Genomic DNA, 26,676 nt, shown 5'->3' with positions numbered 1-26,676 from the left:
ATATATTACTGATGATGACATTGACATGAAATTTGTCCCAGATGTCATTCGCAGTCCTACCAACTCAAGAAAAAAAGAACTAGCCCAAAATGTTAAGCCCGCGAAGTTTAAATTGAAAATTCACCTTACTTTTTGCCCACAGTAGTATATCATCTAGTTCCAAATCACTAAGTTCATCTTCATTAATTAAATCATCATCAGACTCAGGCACTAAATGTTACTCGCATCTAAATTAAAACATGAATCTTCCCGACAATTATCGCAGAGATTCGAACATGGCAAACCGTGTTTTTTACAAGTGCAAGAACCATCAACACATCCTTTTTTGCTACATGAACATGAAATTTGGTCGAGTAATATTTTAGGAATACATGGGTCTTTACTTCCTATAGGCACCAAGTGATTATTTTTGATTTGCCAACCCCAATCTGTTGCTTGTAGATTTTCATTGCCAAGCCAAAGCTGAAGTTGATAAAAAACACGGAAAGCATGTTGTTTCGCAGCTTCTTCGGTTGGTGGTAACGTTTCTAAAGCGAATATGGTTTTTACTTTCACTTTATTAAAATGTAAATAGCGCAAATCATTTAAAGAAAAGGTGGTACACTTTTCTATCAAATGTTTCTCCGCTTTGTTGCTATACATTCCGCGAATGAGCTTGAAAGCATTTTCGGCTATATCTTCGCAACTGGCATTTGGGTTGTAAAAAATGTCAGCTAATTCTACTAATTTATCATGCGGAAAAGATTCTATTAATTTATTTTTACCCATTTTATAAAAACATGATGTGGTATCACAGCCGCAAAATGCGTGCAAAAAAGCAACTATTTTTTTTAATTGTGGATATTTAAAACTATCACAGTTATAAAACTCATTTGGTGAATTTGGATCTTTACAATCTCTACAAAAATAAATATTACTAATGTTTTCTGCCAGTTGCGATAAAATTACGAGTAAATCTGTATCTTGACCTACAATAATTATCGTCGCGTTGGGATTTAAGCGAGCATTTTCGATTGCATTAGAAACTATAAGCCTATCAGCGTCTTCAGGAGCAATTTCTGTTTGAAATCCAGATTTATTAAGTGCAGCACAAATCATATTTATCAGCCTACTTTTGTTTCTCTCATTATTTAAAAATTGAGCTTGATTCACAGTAATTTTAGTATTTTTATCAAAAACTATTTCTCGACTAATATTTTTTAATTTTCTACGTGATCGCTCAACGGACTTCGTTGATAATGTCTCGTCCTCGGGGTAACCGTCAAAAATGAAGTTACTATTCATACGGTAATGCTTTGTCGCATATGAAACATATTTATTTATTATTTCTTCTATTTTTAAATTGCTTTGCCATACGACTTTATGTAAAAAGAATCCGCCATCAACCACATGTATAATATTTGACTCTTTGATTTTATTCGTGAAAGTAAAATTTGAAAAGAAAGCTGATTTTTTCGTTTTGCGCATACCGTTTTCATCGAAAAGAGATAATGGTATTGGAGATAATTCATATAAACATGAAATATAAGCAGTGGCGACATATAAACCTCCTCGTCTGCTGCGTTTTTCATCACGGAATTCGCGGCCGCCAAATGTACAACTTTATTACTTCTTTTATACTTAACGTCTGTAAATTTTTTTCCTGAAGTATTTTCCATTAAAATTTTACCTATTTCGTATGCTTTGTGACAGTTTACAGTCGCTAAATCACCTACTACACCAGAATAAATTCCAAAAATATTATCTGTTACGGGAAACGGATCGTATGTGGCGAAAAATTCTTGCATTTTTGATAAATCGTCTGCATCTTTAATTATACGAGATACGCGGTTGTCTACGTGTTGTTCGGACGAACTAAATTTCAAGTTGCAAAATAATTCCATAGCGTTACCGACTTCTAAAACAGCTGCTCTAGATAAAATCCACGTCGCGATTACGTTTTCGGTCAATCCGCGACCATGTGTCAAACCACCAGTACATTTCATTGCTCGCATTAGAACCTGTTCAATTGTCATATCAGACCAGATCCCGGACCAAAATCGATTTGAACGCCTGATAGTAAAGAAACCACGCCTACAAAATTTATCGTATTCTACGATATCCATTTCTTGTTGTAACTTCATCATATTTTGAAGGTATAAAAGAGAAGCTTTTGCGTATAAATGGTGACCGGAAGAAAAAAAAATGGGAATCATTAAAAGCACTGTTTCTAAATGCAAATTGAAATTTCCAGATCTTTCTGCATCAATAAATCTCAAGAGTAAGCAAATCAATTTGAAATATTGTAGCCAAAGTTGACTTGTAGGGCCATTTGATTCTAATTTTTGTGTAATGGCTAAAAACTTTTCTTTTACTTGAGTAATTAAAGGATCAGACAAATAATCTTCAAAATTTTTTTCTCCAACTTTTTTTAAACCTTTATTCAAATAAACAATTTCATCTTCACTAAAATCAATTTTTTTAAGAATAATATTGGCAAGGGCAGCTTGTACCAGAAGGTGACCTCTCACAGATCGCGAAAAAGCATGACCCGCTAAAGCTTTATCAGCTGATAAATCTGCATAAACTGTGCAAAAAGCCTCTTTCAGACCGCTGCTAGCCATAATATTACCAATAGCCCCGTTGAACGACATTAATAAACGGAAACCTCCTAAACGTACAATAATTGAGCGCAAATTATGAGGATCATTACTAGGGTTAATGGAATTAACTATTTCATTTGCTTTCATAAAAAGTGGTAAATCGAATGTAATGAAACAGTGCTTTTGATCATTTTTATTTGCTCTTACTCTAGCGTCAATCAAAGCAATTAATATAGTTCTATGATTACTTGGCGGTGCATTAATAAATGGCAAAGCGATAATTCTTGACGTACAATAATCGGTATTAAATGTATGGAATTTATTCATAAACCCGTGCCAATTAGGAGTAGCCTTTGCTGCGGTATGCTTTCCGAAAAAGTACAATAAATCTATCGGTTCGATTTTAATTGAGAAATCAGTACTATTTATTTCTTTCCAGTCACGAACTATTACGGAATCTAATTTAAAAAGTTTGTCATTTTTAAAATCACTCAGTGGAAGGAAACCGAACGTGCTAACGTCCGTGTCGGATTTACATAAGGTTCCTTTTAAACGAGGAACAGAACTGCTAAGGGCTACATAGGACCTCGGTGTTACGCTCATTATACCACCCATGCAATGAAATGTGTTTTTTCCATCAATCGTGGCAGTATTATGATCGGCATTGTCGTATACAAACTGTAAATACGAGTCAGAAATAATTGTAAAAACTTCCGGGTCGTTAACAACTGAATTTTCAAAGCGAATGGTTTCGGAATAGGAAGCACACAAACCTAAATCATTCAAACAATCGATAAGTCCTCGTGCTGCAAATTTTGTGTGCATCATGCACGAAAGCCCTAATAAAATTGGAGAAAAAAACGATCGCGGTCTAACCGAAGATAATAAAATATGAGCTGCGGTAGTAATTTTATTTTCCAATTTAATCCAAGAACCATTTTTAGGAGTTTTCTTATGCGTTTTTATTAAAATATTCAGAAATAATTTTAAAGTTTCTGAAACATCGTCTTTCACATTATTTAAAAATTCGGAAGGAGAGTTGTAACTATTTAAATTGTAATTCATTGCTCGTATATCTTGCAATATTATGTGAGCGGCCATTTCTATTAATCTCAGTTTTTCTTCTTTCTCATTATTTTTGCGTTTAGTATACCAGGTATCTTCAAGATATGTTCCTAACGTTCGTTTAAAACAAATAAACCTATCGTTACCAGTTGCATAAGTTACTATTTCGTTTCCAAAGTGGTTTATCAAAAGCTGTTCGATTCTATCGAGTCTAGGTAGTTCAGTTTGCTTATTTATCTCTATGTATTTATTTAAAATTTCTTTCAATGAAAATTGACACTCATCGCTGTTTTCTAAAATGTAATTAATTATAAAAGATAATAAATCAGACATCTTATTACTAATCGGTTTTCCTTTTACGTTATTCGGTTTGTACAAATAAAAACTACTCAAACATCTGGCATGATAAGCTACAGTACTAACAGAATAGTAATTATCGTCTTTATGTTTTAAAAGTTGTAAACGCGAATAAATAGTCTTTGTTCCGTCGTCTCACATGTGTGTATATATGTGAGCGTGAGAGCCAAGCTTGAGTGAGAACTGCGGGAGATGGCGCCACCAACTGCGCATGCTTTCGCGGTTTTTAGATAGTTCGCGCCAATTTAACCGCGAGCACGTGGTTAGTATAGCTCGAGCAGCCTTTGCGTAGAGGGCGATCGCGAATTTCTACCTTCGTTTGCATCCGTGAAATTCAACGCAATCCGGTTCATTTTGTGATCGTGATAATTAAAATCGTCAACGATTAACAATACCAAAGACGCAAAACAACGTATTGCGCAACTCTAGTGTTTATTATTTATAACAAACAAATAAGTGGCCCTTGCCACGCGGTGATTACAGATAGTAATCCACGAACCTTTTCCTTTGTCTACTATTGCCTTTGTATGATATCACCGATATCAAGCTAATCTCATAAGTCTTGTCAATCTTGTTTTCATTTTGTATGTTATCACCGATATCAAGCTAACTTCATTTCTCTCTCTATAATCATCTTTGTGTGATACCATTGATATTACCAGCAACATTTATTTAGTGTGTGAATGTGTGTGCAAAAATCATCCGCGCGCGCACGCGTAAAATTTATGTGAACACGTGATAGTACCGTGCGAAAATAATTGCGACCTTTGTGCGTGTCACTATGTGCGGCATCACTCTATCATCCTTACATTCAAATTCATCCGAATTTATCCAATCTGTATCATTTTAATAAATTGGGTTTTTTTATGCCGAAAGGCTTTTTTCCCACAAAAATAGTGTTGTTTATTTGTTACCAGTGCTACATTAACAAACCGCAGGGACCAGTTTTGAATCAAAATCTTAAAGGTTGATTCATTTGTAGATTTAAGGGTCAGGTCACGCGAAATTGAGTTGTTTAATTAAAATCATTTCCTTTTAATTCTTTTCAATAAAAATTTGCTGGAATGCCACTTACGGCATTTCAGAGGTGAACCTTTCAAGACAAAACATGGTGCCTCCTGTGAGGTCGAACATAACCTCATCCTTTGTTAGGAAGTGATGTCATCCACACATAAGTTGACACGCGCATGCGTACCGAACATTGCGTAACTGTGCGGTTCGTGCTGTGTTTTATTGGACTAAAAAACTGGCGAATACGCCAGCTCTGAACACTGTCAACTACTCGCCGATTACGTTGAATAAGGACGCAATCATCTTATCAACGTCCAGCTGTCACTCCCATCCAAGGAAGCCTCGCCGCCCAGTGGTCTCTGCATCGAGGGACAGGATCCCAATTAAGATAAGACTCTTGTTCACTCCCTCTTTTTTTTTATCTTCTATGTATTTGAATCATTCCATTCCTTTAACTTAATCATAGTTTCTAAGAATCAACGCGCCTTCTGAAATTCATTTATTCGTTAATTACTTAAATCTCGTGTTCGCCTGTCGATAAGTCGTTGTTTTTCGAGACGGTAATTTATTTCTTTCGGCCATTAAAATAAATTAAAAATCTCTCGTCATGGCTCCAGCCGCAGCTCAAATCGCTAGAGCGAAATTCTCCGCAGCGAAATACCAAACCTTTGAAAGGGGAGTGAATGCTCTAGCGGCTTACGTTACTGTTGACCCAGATGCTATTAACGCCAATCTACGACTCACTGACTTGATGACAAAAAAACCGAACTGGTGAATCTCATCGACGAACTGATTAACATTGACCCAGAAAATGAACTCATAACCTCATTTGACAATCTGACCACTCGATACTATGACACTGCTACTATTTTAACCAAACTGTACAACGACGCTCACCAACCACGACCGTTACCCAACCCGTTAGCTAATTCTACTATGACTGCCACAAATATCACTGTAAGCGAACAAAAATTACGAGCGAAACTTCCAGAGATTGATCTCGAAAAGTTTGACGGTTCTCGCGCGAAGTGGGCTTCTTTCAAGAGCCAATTTACCGCTCTTGTTCACAATCAAAATGCACTCTCCAATGATGCTAAGGTTCATTACCTATTCACGAGCGTGATAGGCAGCGCCCGCACTAAGATCGATGAGTATGAGATGAATGCGGAAGATTATCTCAATGCGTGGCGAGCTCTCCTCGATTTTTACGATCACAAGCGTATCGTAGCCACTCGGCATCTGAATGCCGTGCTTGATCTTCCAAGGGTCGGAAAGCACAAGGACCAAAAGGAGGTCACTCTTTCTGAATTGTACGATTCGGCTCGGCAACATATTAACGTCCTCAAACGCCTCGATGTAAATTATGGCGAGGATCTGGTGGTTCGTTGTATTGAAAGACGCCTCCCTCCTTATCTTTATGGTCGTTGGAACGACAAGTTAGATGTCAATGAGTTACCATCGTTGGACTCTTTGTTCAAATTCATCCAGAGAGCCATTTTCAAGCAAGAAGCCTTTGATGAATCCAATGATTATCAATCTAACTCGAAAAAGCGTCCCGCTGCTTCTAATCCTCAACGAGCTTCAAAGAGCTCCAAAACCACTGCCACCTCTTTCGCCACCACGCTCTCTCAGCCGTCGACTTCGTCAACACCAACGGCTCGGACTCCTCTGGTGTGTCCCAAATGTAAAGGTTCGCACCAACTTTTCAAATGCGAATCTTTCAAATCTCTCGACGTTCAATTACGCTGGGATTACGCAAAGAATAACAAGCTTTGTTTCAATTGTCTCTGGGCCCATAAATTCCCGTGCGGTAGCACGAAAACTTGTAAAGAGTGCGGCAAGAGGCACCACACCCTTCTCCATAATACTAGTATGTCCAAACCAAATGGAAATAAATCCTCCACTCCCACCGATACTTCGAGTTGACTAGTTCAACGCACACTTGCTTCAGTGGTTTTTCCTTCAGAGTCACAATTGATGACTACAGCTGTGGTCAAGGTCAAAAACAATCGTGGTAATCTTGTCGTGGCACGCGCTTTATTAGATTCTTGTTCAACTGTAAATTTAATTACCGAAAATTTTGCAAAATCTTTGCGTTTGTCTGAGTTTCTCTGTTCAGTCAGCATTGGAGCAGTTGATGGTTTATGCACTGTTTCACAAAGGTACATTCAAGCTAGTATCCACTCTAAATATAACGACCATATTCAACAAATTCAACTTTTAATAGTTCCAAAGATTGCCGAAGCTGTGCCTAACGACGTTTTTCCACGTGAGTTCTTCGACATCCCCAAAAACATAAAACTAGCAGATCCTCAGTTTTATTTACCTAAGTCCATTGATGTTTTGCTATCATCCGGTGTCACCTTATCAGTTTTAGCCGTTGGTCAGATTAAACTCCAACGGGAAAATTCCGAGATCATTTTGCAAAAGACAAGTTTAGGATGGATTGTAGCTGGTGGGAGCATTGACCAGTCATCTTATAGTTCTGCGTCTTGTCACATGGTTAAGTTAGATAAGCTCATCGAACGTTTTTGGCTGATCGAAGATCTTGATCATGAGCCCAATAAATCTCGTGATGAGGTTGCATGTGAACAACATTACATTGCTCACACCCAACGTGATTCTTCTGGTCGTTATATCGTTCGTCTTCCATTCAGAGACTCCAAATTTGATTTAGGTAATTCTAAGTCTCAAGCTCTCAAACGTTTCGATTCCCTCCAAGCAAAATTTGCTAAGAATCCGTCACTGAAGGTTGAGTATTCCAAGGTGATGGATGAGTATATTTCTCTGGGTCACATGACTCTTTGTGAGGATAACCAAGATGGTTATTTTCTACCCCATCATGCAGTCGTAAAGGAATCTAGTGAGACTACTAAAGTTAGAGTTGTTTTCGACGCCTCTTCTAAAACTTCTACGGGCATTTCTCTCAATGATACGCTCATGGTAGGCCCAACTATACAAAACACTATTTTCGAACAAGTTCTTCGTTTTCGTACTCACTCCTTTGCGATCACTGCCGACATCGAAAAGATGTATCGTCAGATTTTAATTCATCCCGATGATCGAAAATACCAAAGGATTCTCTGGTATCATGAAGGAGAGGTCAAGACCTTCCAACTCAATACAGTTACCTTTGGGGTAGCTGCAGCTCCATTCCTTGCAATTCGCACCATTCAACAACTTGCTCGTGACGAGGCCAGAGATTTTCCAAGAGCTAGTAAATTACTCTTTCGTGACTTTTATGTAGACGACTTTATTTCTGGTTCAAATACTCTTGAAGAACTTTTGGTAATTCGTGATGAAATGATAGCTTTGTTGCGTAGAGGAGGTTTCATCATTCTAAAATGGGCTTCAAAGCATCTATCTGCTATGAATACCATTGACAAGAAGGTGTTCGATCTTGACTGTTGTCAGAGAAGATCCCATTCAGAAAACTTTGGGTGTCGTGTGGGATTCTCAAAGGGACATCCTGCAATATTCTGTGAGTTGTATCGATCTTCAAGCTACTTCAACCAAAAGACAGCTTTTGTCTGAAATCTCAAAGATATTTGACCCTTTAGGTTTATTAGGACCAGTCGTATTGTTAGCCAAAACCTTGATTCAGGATTGCTGGAAGGCCAAGGTTGGCTGGGACGAATTGCTTCCTCAAGATATCCATACCAAATGGAAATCCTTCGTTCTTCAATCATCATCTCTGAAACAGGTCTCGTTTCCTCGTCAATTTTTAATTCCAAATCCAACTAGGATTGAACTTCATGGCTTCTGTGATGCCTGCAACTACGGTTATGGTGCCTGCTTGTTCTTGAAATCTGTAGACTCCTCAAACAACGTGATAATTCGCTTAGTTTGTAGTAAATCTCGAGTCGCTCCCTTGAGCGGCGTGACAATCCCTCGATTGGAATTGTGCGCTGCTTCGGTTCTCAAAAAACTTTACGTCGATGCTAAGTCTCAATTCGATTTTCCAATTGATCAAACAATATTCTGGTCTGATTCCACTATTGTTCTCGCGTGGTTGAAAAGGGCTCCTCATCTCCTCAGAGTTTTCGAATCCAACAAGGTTGCTGATATTCAAACGTTAGGTGAACAAGTTTCCTGGAGACACGTCCGTTCAGAGGACAACCCTGCAGACGCCCTTTCTAGAGGACAACTACCAGCCGACTTTCTAGATAACTCACTTTGGACTTCAGGACCATCTTGGCTTTCCCTGCCTTCACAAGAATGGCCCAAATCCGTTGAAACTTCTCCTAAAGAGCTTCCTGGTCTTAAGAAAGGAGTGTGTCTGTTGACAACACCAAATTCATCATTCAGCGAAATCTATTCACGTTTCTCCGTCTACGGTCGATTGACTAGAGTAATAGCATATGTTCTTCGATGGAGACAAAGGTCTCGTGATCAAGGTAAGACAACTCAATTGTTTCCCGACGTAGAAGAATCTTCAATCAGGATGAAGAAAATTCTTCAGTTAGTTCGTCCCCTTCTTTCTTCGGAAGTCATGGCTTCCGAAATTAGCGTCGTTAAGTCGATGCAACAAGAAAGGTTTCCCAATGAGCTTCGTAAATTGTCTCAAACTTCTAATTCCTTCAAACGGGGAACTAGTTTCGATAACTTGGCTCCCTTCATAGGAGACGATAAGGTTATCCGTGTGGGTGGACGTTTGAACAAGTCTCAGCTTCCATACAATCAAAGGCATCCGATTCTTTTGCCTCAGAACCATCATATTACAGACTTGATCATTCGTCAGACTCACCTTTCCAATCTTCACGCTCGTATTTCAACCACTCTCTATGCTGTTCGCAATAAATTTTTCATCTTGAATGGAAAAAATCAAGTTAGAAGAGTCATTCGACGTTGCGTAGATTGCATTCGTCAAAAACCACCGATAGCTCATGCGCAAATGGGAAATTTGCCGGAGCCTCGAGTTTCAGAATCCCCTGCTTTTGATCGCACAGGGGTCGATTTCTTTGGTCCACTTCTCATCAAGGAGAAAGCTCATCGTAACAAGTCCTTCCTCAAGGTGTATGGCTGTGTTTTCGTATGCTTAGCATCAAAGGCCGTTCACATCGAACTAGCGCTCGATTTATCCGCTCAAGGTTTCTTAGATGCCTTTGATTGTTTTACATGTCATCGAGGTCTCCCTAGTCACATGTATTCTGACAACGGTACCAATTTTGTGGGAGCAAATCGTGAACTTCAAGAACTCTACGATTTGTTCGAAAGCCCGGAATTCCGCAAACAAGTTGGAGAAAATAGGATTGCGAAACGTGTGGAGTGGCACTTGAACCCTCCTTTATCACCACATTATGGGGGTCTTTGGGAAGCGGCCGTTAAGAGCTTCAAACATCATTTGAAGCGCGTCCTAAATCAACAGCTCACTTATGAGCAACTAGAAACCTTTCTGATAAAAATTGAAGCGATCTTAAACTCGCGACCTCTTTGTGTTCTCTCCGCCGATCCGAATGATCCTTTAGCAGTCACTCCAGCTCACCTTTTGATCGGTAGACCTATAAATGTCTTACCCGAAAAATCTCTTTTATCAGTTCCAGATAATCGTCTTTCCACCTCCAAGTTCTTGATCAAGGCCCGTCAGAACTTCTGGAACAAATGGCATAAGGAGTATTTACACGAACTTCAGATTCGGCAAAAATGGCAAACCTCCAACTCGACACTCCAACCTGGAATGATCGTCCTTCTCATGGACGATCTCTCACATTGCGCAAAATGGCCACTGGGAGTGGTCCTCGAGGTCTTTCCTGGGAGTGACAGCATCGCTCGGGTTGCGTCTGTGAAGACTTCCTCAGGCGTATATAAACGCAATATCACTCGACTCTGCGTGTTGCCGGTGGTTCAAGATGATCCGCCTCTTTCAAAGTCTCAACAACTTCAGGGGGTATGATCGATAAAAGGAACGCCCCAGATGTGCGCGCTTTGGCTTGCCATAATCGAGTCGAGCTACGGCGTATTCTGGAAGAGCGATGAAGCCTGGTCCGAGAATGGTAGAACTCAGAGAGTTCTATAGCCAGAAGGCCAGAAGGGTAACTTCTGGTTCGTGATATCCAATCCGGTACATTGGATCCTGGGGAAGTTGAGACTTCGAATCCTATCGTGCAATTATTGTATTTAGGGTAGCTGTGCGTTTGTCATAAAGACATTATCCTTGCTCAATCTGGCTTAATCCCGATATGTGATTCACCTAATCAATCAAACAATCTCTCCAACGGAAATTGTTTGTCGCTACTTGTCTAGTCCGTTCGCAAGTAACCAAAGATTCTAGTTGCTAACTAGCTTAAGTTGTAAATATGTTATCGTTATGTAATTGCGTTAGTCATTTTTGAATTAAGAATCCTCTGTATTTATCTATAACTTCGTTGTATTATTAGCGTAATCTGCTTCATAGGTTAAGTCTAACTTCTATTTCGCAGCGTCGGCCGGGAGTATGTTCCGTCGTCTCACATGTGTGTATACATGTGAGCGTGAGAGCCGAGCTTGAGTGAGAACTGCGGGAGATGGCGCCACCAACTGCGCATGCTTTCGCGGTTTTTAGATAGTTCGCGCCAATTTAACCGCGAGCACGTGGTTAGTATAGCTCGAGCAGCCTTTGCGTAGAGGGCGATCGCGAATTTCTACCTTCGTTTGCATCCGTGAAATTCAACGCAATCCGGTTCATTTTGTGATCGTGATAATTAAAATCGTCAACGATTAACAATACCAAAGACGCAAAACAACGTATTGCGCAACTCTAGTGTTTATTATTTATAACAAACAAATAAGTGGCCCTTGCCACGCGGTGATTACAGATAGTAATCCACGAACCTTTTCCTTTGTCTACTATTGCCTTTGTATGATATCACCGATATCAAGTTAATCTCATAAGTCTTGTCAATCTTGTTTTCATTTTGTATGATATCACCGATATCAAGCTAACTTCATTTCTCTCTCTATAATCATCTTTGTGTGATACCATTGATATTACCAGCAACATTTATTTAGTGTGTGAATGTGTGTGCAAAAATCATCCGCGCGCGCACGCGTAAAATTTATGTGAACATGTGATAGTACCGTGCGAAAATAATTGCGACCTTTGTGCGTGTCACTATGTGCGGCATCACTCTATCATCCTTACATTCAAATTCATCCGAATTTATCCAATCTGTATCATTTTAATAAATTGGGTTTTTTTATGCCGAAAGGCTTTTTTCCCACAAAAATAGTGTTGTTTATTTGTTACCAGTGCTACATTAACAAACCGCAGGGACCAGTTTTGAATCAAAATCTTAAAGGTTGATTCATTTGTAGATTTAAGGGTCAGGTCACGCGAAATTGAGTTGTTTAATTAAAATCATTTCCTTTTAATTCTTTTCAATAAAAATTTGCTGGAATGCCACTTACGGCATTTCAGAGGTGAACCTTTCAAGACAAAACAGTCTTGTTAATTTCATTTTTCGGATATACTTCTAATTGTGCTAATATATTATCAATAGTCAATGGCTGTATAACTTTTTTACACGATAGGTGCGTATGGTTCAATGAATTAGAACAAAAAAAACAGTTCTCAGAAAAATCAAAATCCCGACCATCCTAACGCCTTTTTCGATTTGATCGACAGGCGTCCGAAAATGCTATTAATGCCATTTCAATATTCGATTCTCTCGTATACGTTCTTTGACACGTTTGATGAACAGTGATTTCTTTCAGATTATCTAATATAATATGTTTGTTGTCTTTACGTCTTATACTTGTTTGTATGAAATTTTGTATGCCTCGTTCTTTCACAACGCAGCATTTTGATGCCTCCACAGATTTTCCGCAAAGTAAACAGCAATCGTCAATATCTTCCCATTGTTGCTCACTTCCATCGGGTTCTATTTCATCGTGTCTAAATAAAACATTTATAGACATAAGACAAAAAACAGATATTTTTTATATTTTTTGAGTGATCATGTAATTCATTCGTACCTCACTCCAGCAGACGTTGATGCTTTCGTATCACCTTCTCCGCTCCGCTCCATAATGTTCGCAATATTTTGGAGCAAGTCTTATACTTTTTATTAATTATTAAGTATTTTAAAGTGTTAAATTTAGTGAAAAAAATAACTTCGTTTAAGAAATATCGTGATTTGTTGCACAGAGATGCGACGCACAGTCTATCCACTCGAAAATCTGTACGTTAACTGAGCGCGTGGCGTCACTTTCTCTTCTCGTTTGAATGCCCAACGGTCGTAGCCTTAGTACAATAAAGATGAAGAGAGAAATAGAGAAAGAGACAGAGCGAGAAAGAGAGAGAAAGTATAAGAGAGAGGGAGAAATAGTATTCCATTGGAAGAGAGAAAGAGACAGAGAGAGAGAGAGAGACAGAGAAAGAGAGAAGGAGAGAGATAGATGAAAAGAAAAGGGAATGGGGGCTGGACCAAAATCCAGCTTCGTAAACATAATGACAACATTTATTTTGAAGAACATCGGAAAGTAATTAATTTATTGATTATTTATAAATTCTAAATAAATAATTGATTTCCCGGAGTTCAGTAGATCCGAAATAAAAAAAAAATTGTTAAGATAACATTTATGGTTGCAGAGATATTGAGATGGAAAAATTATAAAAGGGCGCAGCGCGCCTCTATTACTATATATGTGTGCCTCTCCTCGGCTGCTGCTCCCCCCACCACTCGAACGTTTCCGTGCGCTCAGCCGTTTTTAGTCGACTTTCCCGGCATTTATCACACACTTGCAAAAATTTAAGTGAAAAACTAGAAAATACGTTTTGTTGGGTGGAATCTGCATTTTTTAAAACCGTTTTCAAATTTAAGATGAAAAAATCACTGTCGCAAGGAGAGATGATGAAAAATATCGCTTAGAAAAACTGAAATTACGATTACATGAAAACTATTTACTTCACAGCGTCAGCTTTTGGCACACATGAAGTACATAAATAACACTACATTTTCGCAAAGACTCAGTCCTACAAAATAAAAAGTGACGGAGATATGAATTTTTAAATAAATGTTAAATTTCGCCACTTTTCCGGGTTTTCCTCGGTTCCTAATTATCCGATTTTGTCGCTCGAGGTCTAGTTTTGTTCGTAATTGTTCTACGTACATTTTGTGTATCTATATCATTAACATCGCTTCATTATTCGCAGAGTTATTAACAAATAACTAAAAAAATGCCTTTTTTTCGTTTAAAATGTTTATAACAAATAGGGTGACAGGAGTTGCGTGTCCAAAACATAACACCAATGATGTCTCAACTTATCTGCACACGATTGCACACTCGGTTTCCAGGTATTATTTTTGTCATGAAAAAATCCCTGTTGCTTGGCCTACACGTGCTAAACTGTTATACCAGACATCCCCCAGTCCCACACATCTCTATCCCATGTATGATGTTTGTTTAACGGAAACTTCATGATCATTGAAGCTTCTGTTGTAAATGTGTCAACCTTACGTTTAGCGCTACCCAGAAACAACGACGTGGACGTAGTAAGGACTGTTTCCTTTGGGGTGCTTGAGTGGGTCCCCGTGCCTCTCACTGTTCGGGGTGCTTAATTAAAGTGAGTCCCCTCGCCTCTCACTGTTCGGGGTGCTTGATTCAAGTGAGTCCCTTGGCCTCTCACTTATGTGTTTATCTAGCCTCGAAGCAAATGTTCGAAATTATGACCATTTGCTTCCAGGCACATAGTCAAACGCCTTTGGAAGTGTCGAACGGTGTTTAGCAAAGTTTGCCTTGGAATGGCATCGCAAGCTCGACGAATTCTGTCCATCATGTCTAATCTTGTGGTGGGCCTTTCCGCAAAAACGGCATTTTTTAAGTATCCCCATAAGTAAAAATCTGGTGATGTAAGCTCGGGTGAGCAAGCAGGCCATTCAACCGGACCACCTCGACCAATCCATCTGTTACCGTACTGTTATTCAAAAAAGTCCTGACAATTCGAGCGAAATATGGTGCTGCGCCGTCCTGCTGGAGCCACATTCTCCGTCGCGTTTCAAAGTCAACATCTTCCATCAATACAGGTAGTTCATCTCTTATTAGCGTTAAATACGTGTGTTGATTAACATTTTCTTGGAAAAAGTAAGGGCCAATCAAATATCCATTAATAATCCCACACCATACCATAATACTCCAACGTCTTTGATGGTTTACAGTTCTGACCCAATGAGGATTAACATCAGACCAGTAATGACAATTATGTCTATTCAATTCCCCATCACTTTGAAATTTTGCCTCATCAGAAAAAAGAACAAAATTAAAAAAGTCTGGGTCATTTTCTATCATTTGTAAAGCCCATTGGCAAAATACAATACGCTGTTGAAAATGAGCAAACTATAGCTCTTGGACCAGAGTAATATGATATGCATGATATCTAAGTACCTTCATAATTCTTAAAAATGTACTTTTTGGAATACCGATTTCCCTTTCGACTCGACGAGCGCTTATCCGTGGGTCAAGATGAATTATTGCCAGAATAGTCACAACCCGATTATCATTTTCATCATATTGATGGCACCCACGTTGACGAACCATGTGTCCACCACGAGCTCTTTGAGTTAAACGTCTGATAGCCATAGCTTCGGGATGTCGTCTGTCTTGATAGCGTTCAGTATAAATTCTTGCCGCAGCACGATAATTATTTCGGCTTTCTCCTAAAGCCAACGTCATGTCAACGATCTCGTTGGGCGCGTAGTCAGCCATTTCAGAGGCAGCTATTAATTATTATTAAATTTTAATAGTGAAATGGTATAAAAAATAATAATAATTATAATATTCACCCGTATACGGTCGCGACCAAAAAAGAAAAATGTTCCTAGATTACGGTAACTTTATCTGACTAAGTGTATTTGCCACAAGTGTTCCGATTGTCACACTTTTGTAATTGTAAGTTTTATAATAAAGTAATAATCATTAAATTATTTCTAATTTGAATTGCACATAATACTAAAACTTGCTTTTATTTTAAATATTGTGAATTATTTCCGTTCAAACTTAAAAAATACTAATATTGATAATGTAATCATTAAAAGCACATTTACAAATAAATTCTGTTCAGTCAAAGATTCTTGTAATAATATCTGAACTGCTGACCGATTTTAATATTTTCCGCACATTTTTAATATTAAACTTTATTTTTGATAGTTTGATTCTAGAAAAAATAGCTTTGATGCTTTTTGTACAAAAAAGAAATGTTGCATATTTATTGTTTCGAAAGTTATGACTATTCTTTTTAAACAATCACATTATTTACAGCTCATATCTTCAATTTTCTCATAACTTTCGAAAAAATAAATAAAGATACAACATTTCTGTTTTTTACAAAAAGCATCAAATTAGTTTTTTATAAAATTTACAATTAATAAAGTGTGACAAACGTTTTTCTTTTTTAGTCGCAACCGCATACAGGCGAATATTATAATTATTAATATTTTTGATACCATTTTACTATTTAAATTTAATAGTAATTAATGGCTGGCTCTTAAATGGTTGACTATCAGCCTAAAAAGATTATTGACACGACGTTACTTTTAGGAGAAAGCTGAAGTAATTATCGTGGTGCGACAATCGGAATTCAGTATTTCAAGGTGGAGGCGAAGGGACTCACTTAAATCAAGCACGCCGTACAGTGTGAGGCGAAGGGACTTACTTTAATTAAGTGATGTAACTAAATCTACGATCAGTTTGAACCACTTAAGCCTGTGACTCGTGGAAAAACGACTTAAAATGGATTTTTCGGAGTTTGACCTTGATTTGACCTTGAAATGACCGTGAAAAAAATGTCTCAATATGGTTTTGAACGTGAAATTTTCCGCTCTTTCCGAATCCGGGGTCAAAAATAGGTGTTCCTATTCAAAAAAACCACTTGACCTTGAAATAACCTTGAATGTCAAGTTCAAGGTCAAATTTATTAGGACCATTGTTTGGCCCCCTTCGTCCCCTACAACTTTTGTCTGAACCATTTTTTCCTATCTGTCTTGGAATTCGAAAAATCCAGGTGTAGCGATTAAAATGGGTCACCCTGTATTTGATTTCGATGGTAAATTTTAAAGTTTCTTACAAAGAGAAAATTCCGTGGAAAAAAACATAGATTGTATTTTTATGGCCCTTCCTCTTATCGGCGTGATAGCGCTTCAATAGGACGAAACGAGGCCTATAATGGCTCGGTCGGTAGGGCGACGGACTGCCACCCGGTAGATTCAGGTTCGATTCCCAATCCCTGGTGATTGATACAAGCACCACTGAAAAAAGTCTCATGTGCCGTGTTGTCAAACACATTGCAAGCTTTATTTAAAATTTAATTTTACTAGTGTTATTTAGCGCTTTTTTTTTAATGTTTTACTATTATTTGTTACATTATTTGAACCTTGTACATGTCAACTTCAAGATTTCAATGGACACGAAAAAGTCATGCTGTTTAAAATAGACTACATACGTCAATATTTATTGACGAATAAAAATAGAACATGCACCCATTTTTTCTCAAAAATCGATGAACTTTTATTCATTTCAAGATATATCGGAAAAATTATTCAAAAGATTAATTCGACCTAAGATCAATAACACAGTCCGACAAGATTTTTGCACAAGCAAACCATACATGGTTCCCCGAAGAATTTTGGGCGCTGAAACCGAATCTGGTCGAAGAGTTTCTCCAACACGTCAGGATTTTGAGATATCCTAACCTAAAAGTGCGAAAATAGCGATTTTTGCCTATATTTGAGGTTATGTAGCACTACGACATTCTCTATACACAAAAAACTATAAACGTCATCTTAAAATAGCAGCCTAGCCCTTTCAAATACCGTTGAATTTGCACAAATAGCTTATTTTTTCTTTGAGATATTGTATTTTAAAGTTTTTCGATTTCATAAATATTGTACCTCTCAGAACATACAGCTTTGAAAGTTTTGACGTCGAATTTTATGTCAAAAACGTCTTCAATCAACTACTGTTCTGCAAGAAAATTAAGATATACTCGTATACCATAGACAGGCTAACCCAACTTCAACCTAAATTACGTCATCCCCACGAACCCTTACAGCCCTTATAAACCACCCCTGCCAACCCTCAAACAGGCTAACCTACCTACGATAAATCTGGGTAGAACGAGTTTAATCAATTGCTTTTCTATGAGGAACGTAAAATCTCAACCAGATAGGCTTACCTGTTGTCCCCTTGATGTACTCTATCCTCAGAAAACCCTACAACCCTCAGAAATCCCCTCTACCAACCCCCAAGCAAACTAACATATTCAATAGTAGTAATTATGGCTCCAATCTTATATTAGTATGAGTAATACAGTTAACATCGTGTACTTTTTGCTGCCACTATGAAATCACCCGTGAATATTCTTCTAATTTAACGGGTTTAATATTTTGATAATTAATTTCCTTTGTTCGCATACGTTTTAATTAAAAATATACAAAAGATAAATATGTAGTCTCTATTTTATTTTTTTCATTCTCTTTTTCTTTCTACCAAATTTTAACACAACGATATTGATTGTAGTATCGGAGATGGTTATAAAATTAACAATTTGTACAAATAATTTCAAAACATAACGTATTATGTTCTTAAACCAATTTACTAACATATTTCCATTCTTGCAGTTTATTATCTGGTACTTTAAGGAGAGGAAGGCTACCTCTCCCAGGCGGCCGAGGGGTCGGCCGCAAGAAAAGGGGAGGAATAAAACCCCCCCAGGGTCTCCTGGCCAGCGACGAGAGGGTCAGCGGAGGAAAATAGACTACTCCCAGCCGATCAAGTGCTCGTCTTGTGGCAAACTAGGCTTTACCAGAAGGTACTGCCCGGATTGCAACAAGGGAAACGGGCAGGGAAGCGGAGGACGGAGGTCCCATCCGCGTCCCCAGTAAAGGTGACCTCTCGTCGCGGGTCGCTGGAACGGGGCAGGGGCCCGCCAGCGACCCCAGGGTTCAGGAAGGTCTCACCAGGGATATCGGACCCTACGAGACCTGGCAGTGCGGTGGCGTTGGAAGCGAGAGCGACCGAACAGATGCCTGATCTGGGTAACCGGGCATTTTGTATCCTCGAAGGGTACGGAGGCCGGATTCAGGTGGTGGAGCAGGGGTTTGAATGGGTCGGAGAGGAGACCATCAGACCCAAAAGCTCCAGGAGACCACCTGACGCTCCGGAGGATACGCCGGCGACCCAGACACCTGCGGGTGAGAGCACGTCGATGCGAGTAGCGGCTGCCCAGGGCAAGAAGAGCCGTGAAAGCCTCCCGTCCACAGAGGGGAGAGAGACGGCGAAAGCTCCCCGCAGGTATAGACCCGAGGATGAGACCCGATGGTGGCTTCAGGTGGGAATAGGTGCCTACAAGTTAAGGGCACTCTACGACACCGGGGCCTCATCGACGGTAATGGGTCAACTCGGGCTTAGGTTGGCATCAGACATGGGGCTGGGCCTGGACGTCACGCGAGCGGGAGAAGCGAAGCTCGCCGACGGTCGCCCATGTCCCATCTTGGGTCATGTGATTTTCCCCTTCACGGTAGGGGGAATCACAAAAGATGTAAGGGTCGCTATAACGCCACTGCTGTCTGATGACTGCTACGTCGGCGCGAATTTCGTAAGGGAATTCAGCGCCAACCTGAACCCTGACACGGACCAGCTGTACTTGGCGAAAGCCAAAGTGGCGGTACCGTTGGAAGTGGCAAGCGTCACTGTTACGTCGTGCCTCGCACCCGTAGGCCTGGTAGAAGCCACGGAAGTACAGCGTCAAGAAGTGGCTAGCCTCGTCGACGGATTAATTCCAGACGGAGGCGAGTGTTTAGGCTGTGCTGTGGGGGTCGAGCATGAGATAGATATCGGAGACGCTCGACCCTGTAAACAGAAATACTACCCGGTCTCCGACAGGGTGCGAGACGAAATGCACGCGCTGGTCAAGGCCATGCTGGACAACGACGTCATTGAACCAGCAACCAGCGGGTGGTCAAGTCCAGTGGTGATAGTTAAGAAGGCAGATGGCAAATACCGGTTCTGCGTAAATTACCAGAAGGTAAACGCAGTAACCAAGCCGGACGCCTATCCATTACCCTTCATGAGCGACATCCTGCGAAGGATCAGGGATGCTAAGTTCATCTCGACACTGGACTTGAGTAGCGCGTACCACCAGATACCTCTTAAAAAGGAGTCGCGCCCCATTACGGCGTTCACAGTCCCCGGCCTGGGGCATTTTCAGTTCAAGAGAATGCCCTTCGGATTGTCTTACGCCGGCGCGACCTTCCAGAGGTTGATGGACAGAGTGATTGGTCCGGATTTAGATCCTTTCGCTTTTGCGTACCTCGACGACGTGATTATTATCTCGCCGTCTTTTGAGGAGCATAAGCGACACCTGGGATTGGTTTTACAACGAATCCTGGGTGCGGGCCTCACTGTGAATAAGACCAAAAGCCACTTCTGTAAGTCGGAAGTCAAATACCTGGGGGTCCTAGTGAACCGTGAAGGGGTAAGGCCAGATCCAGAGAAGATCAAGCCCATCATGGAGTACCCAGTACCACGGACGATCAGACAGGTGAAGCGGTTCATGGGGATGATGTCGTGGTATCGTCGCTTCATACCCGACTTCGCAACCATCGCTGAGCATCGACAACGAGGAAGCCTGGAAGCTAGTGGTTCCTGCCGAGAAGAGGCATCAAGTACTCGAGGAGGTACACGATGCGCCAGCAGCGGGACACCAGGGGAGAGAACGAACGTTCTCCCGGGCGAGGCACCTGTATTTCTGGCCAAAGATGTACGATCAGGTCAGAGAGTACGTGAGGAGTTGCCCGGTATGTCAGCAATGCAAGGCGGAACAAAGGCCGCCTTGCGGGCTGATGGGTCGTCGAGAGGTCTCGCGACCCTGGCAGGTGGTGGCCAGTGACATTACTGGCCCTTTCCCAAAGAGCTCGAGAGGGTTCGAGTATATTTTGGTCTTTTTAGATCTGTTCACTCGGTGGGTGGAGTGTGTACCCGTACGTAAGGCCAATGGTCGGACCATTGTACGGGAATTGCACGAGAGGGTGGTAACCAGGTTTGGAGCGCCAGAGATATTTCTTTCGGACAACGGGACCGAATTTAAAAATCAAGAGGTCGATGCCTACCTGGCGAGGAACGGCATCCGGCGCGCCCTTACCCCAGTTTACCACCCACAGGCAAACCCCACGGAGCGAGTGAACAAAACCCTCAAGGCCATGCTCATATCGTACGTGGAGCGGGACCATAAAAGCTGGGACGAGTACCTGCCAGAGTTCAACTTTGCGTTGAACTCGGCAACTCACAGCGCGACAGGTTACAGCCCGGCTATGCTGGTCTTCGGTAGACAGCCCACTCCTCCCTCGACCTTTAGGAGGGCCCAGGATCAGTTGGCTCGGGAAGCTTCCGAGGGCCAAGAACTGACCGAATGGGGCGAGCACATGCGTCAGTTACCCAATTTGTGGGAACGCGCTGGCTCTAAGTCCAGGGAGGAGGCGGACCGTCAGGCGGTCTACTACAACCGGAGGAGATGTCAGGCCGACTTTAGGGTTGGGGACTGGGTGTGGAAGCGGAACCGCATCTTGTCTTCCGCAGCTCAGGGCGTTTCGGCGAAGTTGGCGCCGAAGTATGCTGGTCCCTACGTAATTCAGGAGGTATGCGGGACGAATACCTACCGCCTAGGTAACCAGCAGGAAGAGTTGCCCGAGCTGATCCACGCCAAGGACCTCAAGCCCTATTTCGGTCCATTCTCGGATGAGGACAACGAGGAACCAGGAGGCGGGGACTCAGCACCGTTGGAGGAAGAGGAGGGCGTAGGCGACCCGCCATCGAAAGTCGAGGAATCCAGCGAGGATCCGATATGCGAGCGCGTCGCGATTGCAGCCCCCGCGAACGAGTGTGAGAAACCCGCGGCGACTCCAAAGGTACCGATCGAGGCGCCGGCTAGGCGAGGCCGGGGTAGGCCGCGCAAGAATCCTGCATGCGAACCTCGGGAACCAGGTGGAGACGACCTGGATGGCAACGCGGTAAGGGGAAGAGGCAGGCCACGTAGAACCGCTCAGCACGTGCGGAAGGTGGTCCCGCCAGCTACCCCCGCAAATGGGCCATGTTCGCGAGAAAAGCGCAGGGGACCGGGACGTCCTCGTAAGCAATAGCGTAGAGCGTGACACAGCGACGGGTAGGTTGAGGGCTGAACCTGAGAAATCCCTTAACCTCACTTCTTCTCTTTTCAGATGGAGAGGAAGCTGGTCATCAGTGAAGAGGCCCTCGAAACGGCCACCCAACTGCTGCTCGACCTGGGACTGGGTCCGGGCGCCGATCGGCTGATCGGCGATCTTCGCAGATTTGTCCGGGCCCAGGTCGAGGTGGCCGCTCGCGAGGGCCGCTCGCGCCAGCGGGTGGACGACTTCCTCCGGGAAGGTATGAGGGCCCAATCATCCAAGCCCTCGACCCGGGAAGCGTCCACCCAGACCGACGGCCCGTCCGAAGAGGGCCGTCGGTCTCAGTCCACGCAGGACCAGGGGGTGCAGACCCAAGGGTCGAGCGTGGCAACGACGGAGAGCTCGACCCAGTGCCCCGGGCCAAGGGAGGCCTGCGGCCAACAACAGTGGGTCTGCAACCACCCACGGGTCCCCCAGCAAGATGGGCTTGTAAACTCCTGGAGGCACGTGAGGTTGGGCCTCCAGGAGTTAGAAAATGCGTGGGAGTTCGTCGGGGAACTCCAACGCCAGGTGCACGCGCACCTGGGGGAGTTCCTCGACTTCCGCGGCGCCCAAGAAATGCTGGGGGAGTGGGCTCCGGTAGTCCGGTGGCAGAGGGCCTATGGTGAGGCCCTCCTGCGCGTTGACCGGGGGCAGGAGTCCCCAGAGGCCGCGGGCCTGCCGGCGGTGTTACCACCGGCGGCCTCGACGAGTGGGGACGCGGTCAGGACTCCGGCCAAGCCCCCGACCAAGACTCAGCCCAAGAGAGTCTCGGGGGCCCCCGGCGCCGGACAGGAGTTCACGGTCCGCGTGGACGGGTCGGTTTCCGACCCTACCGTGGTGGTGCGTACCATGGGAGGACGCACATCCGCCACGGTGGGCGGCGTAACATTCATCGCCGCCCCGGCAGCAGCAGCCACGCCGCCCCAACAACCAGCAGGGAGCCAGGGCCGTGGGGCGGAGCCCAGCCTCATCAGAAGACCGGGCAAGGGCTGCTATATCTGCGGCCATCCCGGCATAACCACGACCTCCAAATGCCCCAACAAGTCGGAGCACTGACGCTATCCCAGACACAAGGCGCCAGGGGGCTCCGGCAGGTGACGTGGGGGAGTGGTGGCCAGGGATGGGCGAATAAAGCCAGATGTTAAAGAGGATGGATTGTGCTGATTTCTCTCCTTTCCCAATCCTGTCCTTAGGGTCGCGAGTCAATGGGGTAGTTCGATCCGGTAGTTCGAAGCTAGGAGGGGGCTGCAACGATTACCGAAAATCGTAAGACTCGCGCGAGGTTAACGAGCGGCTAAGCGAGAGGAGCCGCGTTCGGTTCGCGAGAGAGAGAGAGAGCGCGTAAGGGGCAATGACCGGGAGGGGAGGTTCCGACCGGCAGTATGACTGTGCCACTCAGTCAGTTCGTGCCGATCTAACCTCCGTTTTTTCCGAGCCATCCAAGTTTCGTGCGTTTGCCATTGACGTTGAGAACTTGAGTGCGTGGGTGTGCTAATAGCAGCAGCAGCTGTAGCAGCAGTAACAACTGCAGTAGCAGCAACAACAACAGCAGCAATAGCAGCAACATCAGTAGCAGCAATAACAACAGCGGCAACAGTTACGAGGCGGCACAGCGAGCATCGAAGCGGCGTCTAGCAATTTGTTGTTCGGATACGGTTGGCCACCGTATCCTCATCGATATCGCGGTAGGTGCACCTTCTTCCCATTGTTAATCGCTGTTATAATTTGCGTGCGAATCCGCGCAGCGAGCGCGAAGAATTTATTTGTGGCGTGCGAGCAGGTAGTTCGCGGTAATCGCGATTTTTCTCTCTCTCTCAATCTGCGTGTGTTGTCATTCACGCGAGCGTGCGAAAGTCTCTCGGCAAAACTCCCGTGTAGTTAATTGCATGAATAAAGTGCATATTTATCGTTACCGTCGAATCAAAGAGTCGTTATTGTGTCTTTCCTTTGTCCGGAGGTCGCGCCAGTGTTTATTTTCAGGGGATTCGAATTCGCCGGTTGCGTGGCACGAATCGTGCGATTATCGATAGACGCGAGTCGACGACTTAGGTTCCAGCGGCGGTCGCACGAGCGCTACTAGAAAGGGGCGACAGCGCCGCCAAGCGGTGAGTTGGGGGAACCCAACTCGGAACAGCGAAGAGACTCTGCGCAGGCGCACTCCGAGGCAAGGTAGGTTACTGTGCTTTGAGCACATAGATAACAAGGCTTCGTCTAATTATAATAAGGGCACTTTTTTAGAGATTATAGGCTAGGCGACAGCCTGTTACAAATAATAATAATATTTCAAAGTATAGGAAAATTCAAAATTTCGCGTTCTATTTTTGCATCAACAAATCACAACGCTGGATGTCAGCGACTCATCTTTTTTTAAAGATAAGTTAGGAATAAAATATGTAAAAGGTATAAAAATAAAAAATAAATATAAGGCAAGGATAAGGATAGGATAGAACCATCAGCTGCGCCTAACAATTTAATTTTGTTTCTTTTTTAACGTATTGGTTCATGGTATCAAGCTTTCCATAGGATTTCTCCATATCAACAGATATATTATTTTAATTTAACTGTTTTTTCCATTGTTCATCTGAAACCATTTGGAGAGTTTGTTTACATTTATAAATTAAAAATTAAAAATTTATTTAAAATAAATTAACGGTGCCGACTTGACCGAAATAAATTCGCAGAATTTCATATAAAATATCAATTTACCATTCTTCTCAATATTGATCATATTTATTCGAAGCTAAACTTTACAATAAAGATATATTCAATTAATTTATATGTCAATAAATAAATGCAATTGAAGTGCATTAAGATTACTTTATCGTATTTTTTTAAGGTTAGGCTATTGAGAGAATGTGGAAGTCATTTACAGTTTAATGGACAAGAAATAGTGTAAAAATATTATATAGTATGACATAATTATATGTATCATGCCAGGAGAGAGAGATATAATGAGAAGTAATCTCACTCGTTATAATGTGTGTGTGTGTGTGCGCGCGTGTGTGTGTGTGTGTCTGCGTCTGTGTCTGTGTCTATGTATAATAAACAGCAGTATACTCCAGTAAGTGTACTGTTTTTATTTTACAGTATGATTGAATTAATTATGTTAATTTATTTGCACATTCAATAATTTATGTTTCTTCAGTCTGATGTTGGCGATAGATGTCTTAAGAAGACATTGTCTTTATTGACAAGTTTATTTGGGTTTTTTTGTAATCTAAAATTATAATTTGACTAGCTTTTTTCAATTTCTTCTTCAATTGTAGGTATCTGTAAATCATTTCGGATATTTTCATTCGGTATGAGCCATGCGGCCCTTTATTGCGTAGGACTTTCGATTGAAATCTTTCCAAGATTTTGATATTCGAGTTAGAAGCAGAATCCCATAGTCCATCTGTCCAAACTGGTTTAAGTATCTGCTTTATATAGTAGCAGATTGTGTGATGGGGTGATAGGAAAAGATCTCTAAATCAAGTACGACAGCTTTTCAATGAAACTTCGCATAAATGCTACACCCATTTCTAAGATGACTGTATCAAGTTTAATAAGAAAATTCACTAATACAGGGAGTGTTAAAGATCTACCTAGAACAGGTAGGCCGCGATCGGCAACCAACGAACAAACGCAACTTGATATTGCACTTTCTTTTGTGGAAGATCCCTATCTTTCCACTCGTCGAGTAGGATTGCAATATGGCGTAAGTCATATATTTGTGCAAAGAACTTTAAAATCAATACATTTTCATCGTTATAAAATGCATTTACCATTAGTGCAACAACTAAATGAAGACGATCCGGATCGGCGTATGGAATTTTGCGAAGAAATGATGATAAATATTGATAATAATAATGGTTTTCTTTATAATATTGTTTTTTCGGATGAAGCTACTTTTGAATTAAATGGACATGTAAACAGACATAATTTTCGTTACTATTCTGACGTTAACCCTCATTGGATGATGGAAGCACATACGCAATATCCTCAAAAACTAAATGTTTGGGCCGGTATTTTGAATAATAGATTAATTAGTCCTTTTTTTATTGATGGCAATCTAAATGCTGCAAGTTATGAGAAAATGTTACGAAATGAAATATTACCGGAAATTAGACGAATATCAGGTGAAAATTTTGAGAACATTTAGTTTCAACAAGATGGCGCTCCGGCCTATTTTGGAAGAGACGTTGTAAGATTCTTGAATAAAACATTTCCTAATAGATGGATTGGTAGACGAGGAGAAATTGAGTGGCAACCACGTTCACCAGATTTACCTCCTCTCGATTACTTCTTTTGGGGATATTTGAAAGAAAGAGTTCACAGAACTCAACCAAGAAACTTAGAAAAATTGAAGCAGAGAATTAATCAAGAAGCAGCACTTATTGATGCTTAAATAATAAGGAAGGCGGTGGATCACTTTTATGATAGGATAGCTTTCTGCCAAGCAGCTAAAAGTAATATTTTCGAACATATGCTCCAATGAGAATGCACCAATTTATCATGAGAGGTAA

General features: G+C 41.9%; 1 protein-coding gene across 1 annotated transcript in view; it reads left to right on the top strand.

Moving 5' to 3' along the window:
* Positions 1-5,951: 5,951 nt before the first annotated feature.
* The window catches only part of LOC131675616 (uncharacterized), a 33,856-nt gene continuing 13,131 nt past the window's right edge, over positions 5,952-26,676 (top strand). Inside the window, exons 1-3 of the mRNA XM_058954656.1 lie at positions 5,952-6,885; positions 6,982-8,496; positions 8,576-10,771. Coding sequence (XP_058810639.1) covers positions 5,952-6,885; positions 6,982-8,496; positions 8,576-10,771 — 4,645 coding nt within the window. The remainder of the gene's footprint in view (positions 6,886-6,981; positions 8,497-8,575; positions 10,772-26,676) is intronic.

This window comes from Phymastichus coffea, unplaced genomic scaffold, assembly GCF_024137745.1.
Source record: "Phymastichus coffea isolate CEN01 unplaced genomic scaffold, Cenicafe_Pcof_1.1 PCOF00027, whole genome shotgun sequence".
NCBI classification, from domain to species: domain Eukaryota; kingdom Metazoa; phylum Arthropoda; class Insecta; order Hymenoptera; family Eulophidae; genus Phymastichus; species Phymastichus coffea.
Note: the sequence above shows the minus strand (reverse complement) of the source record. Positions and strands in the feature narration are given on the sequence as shown.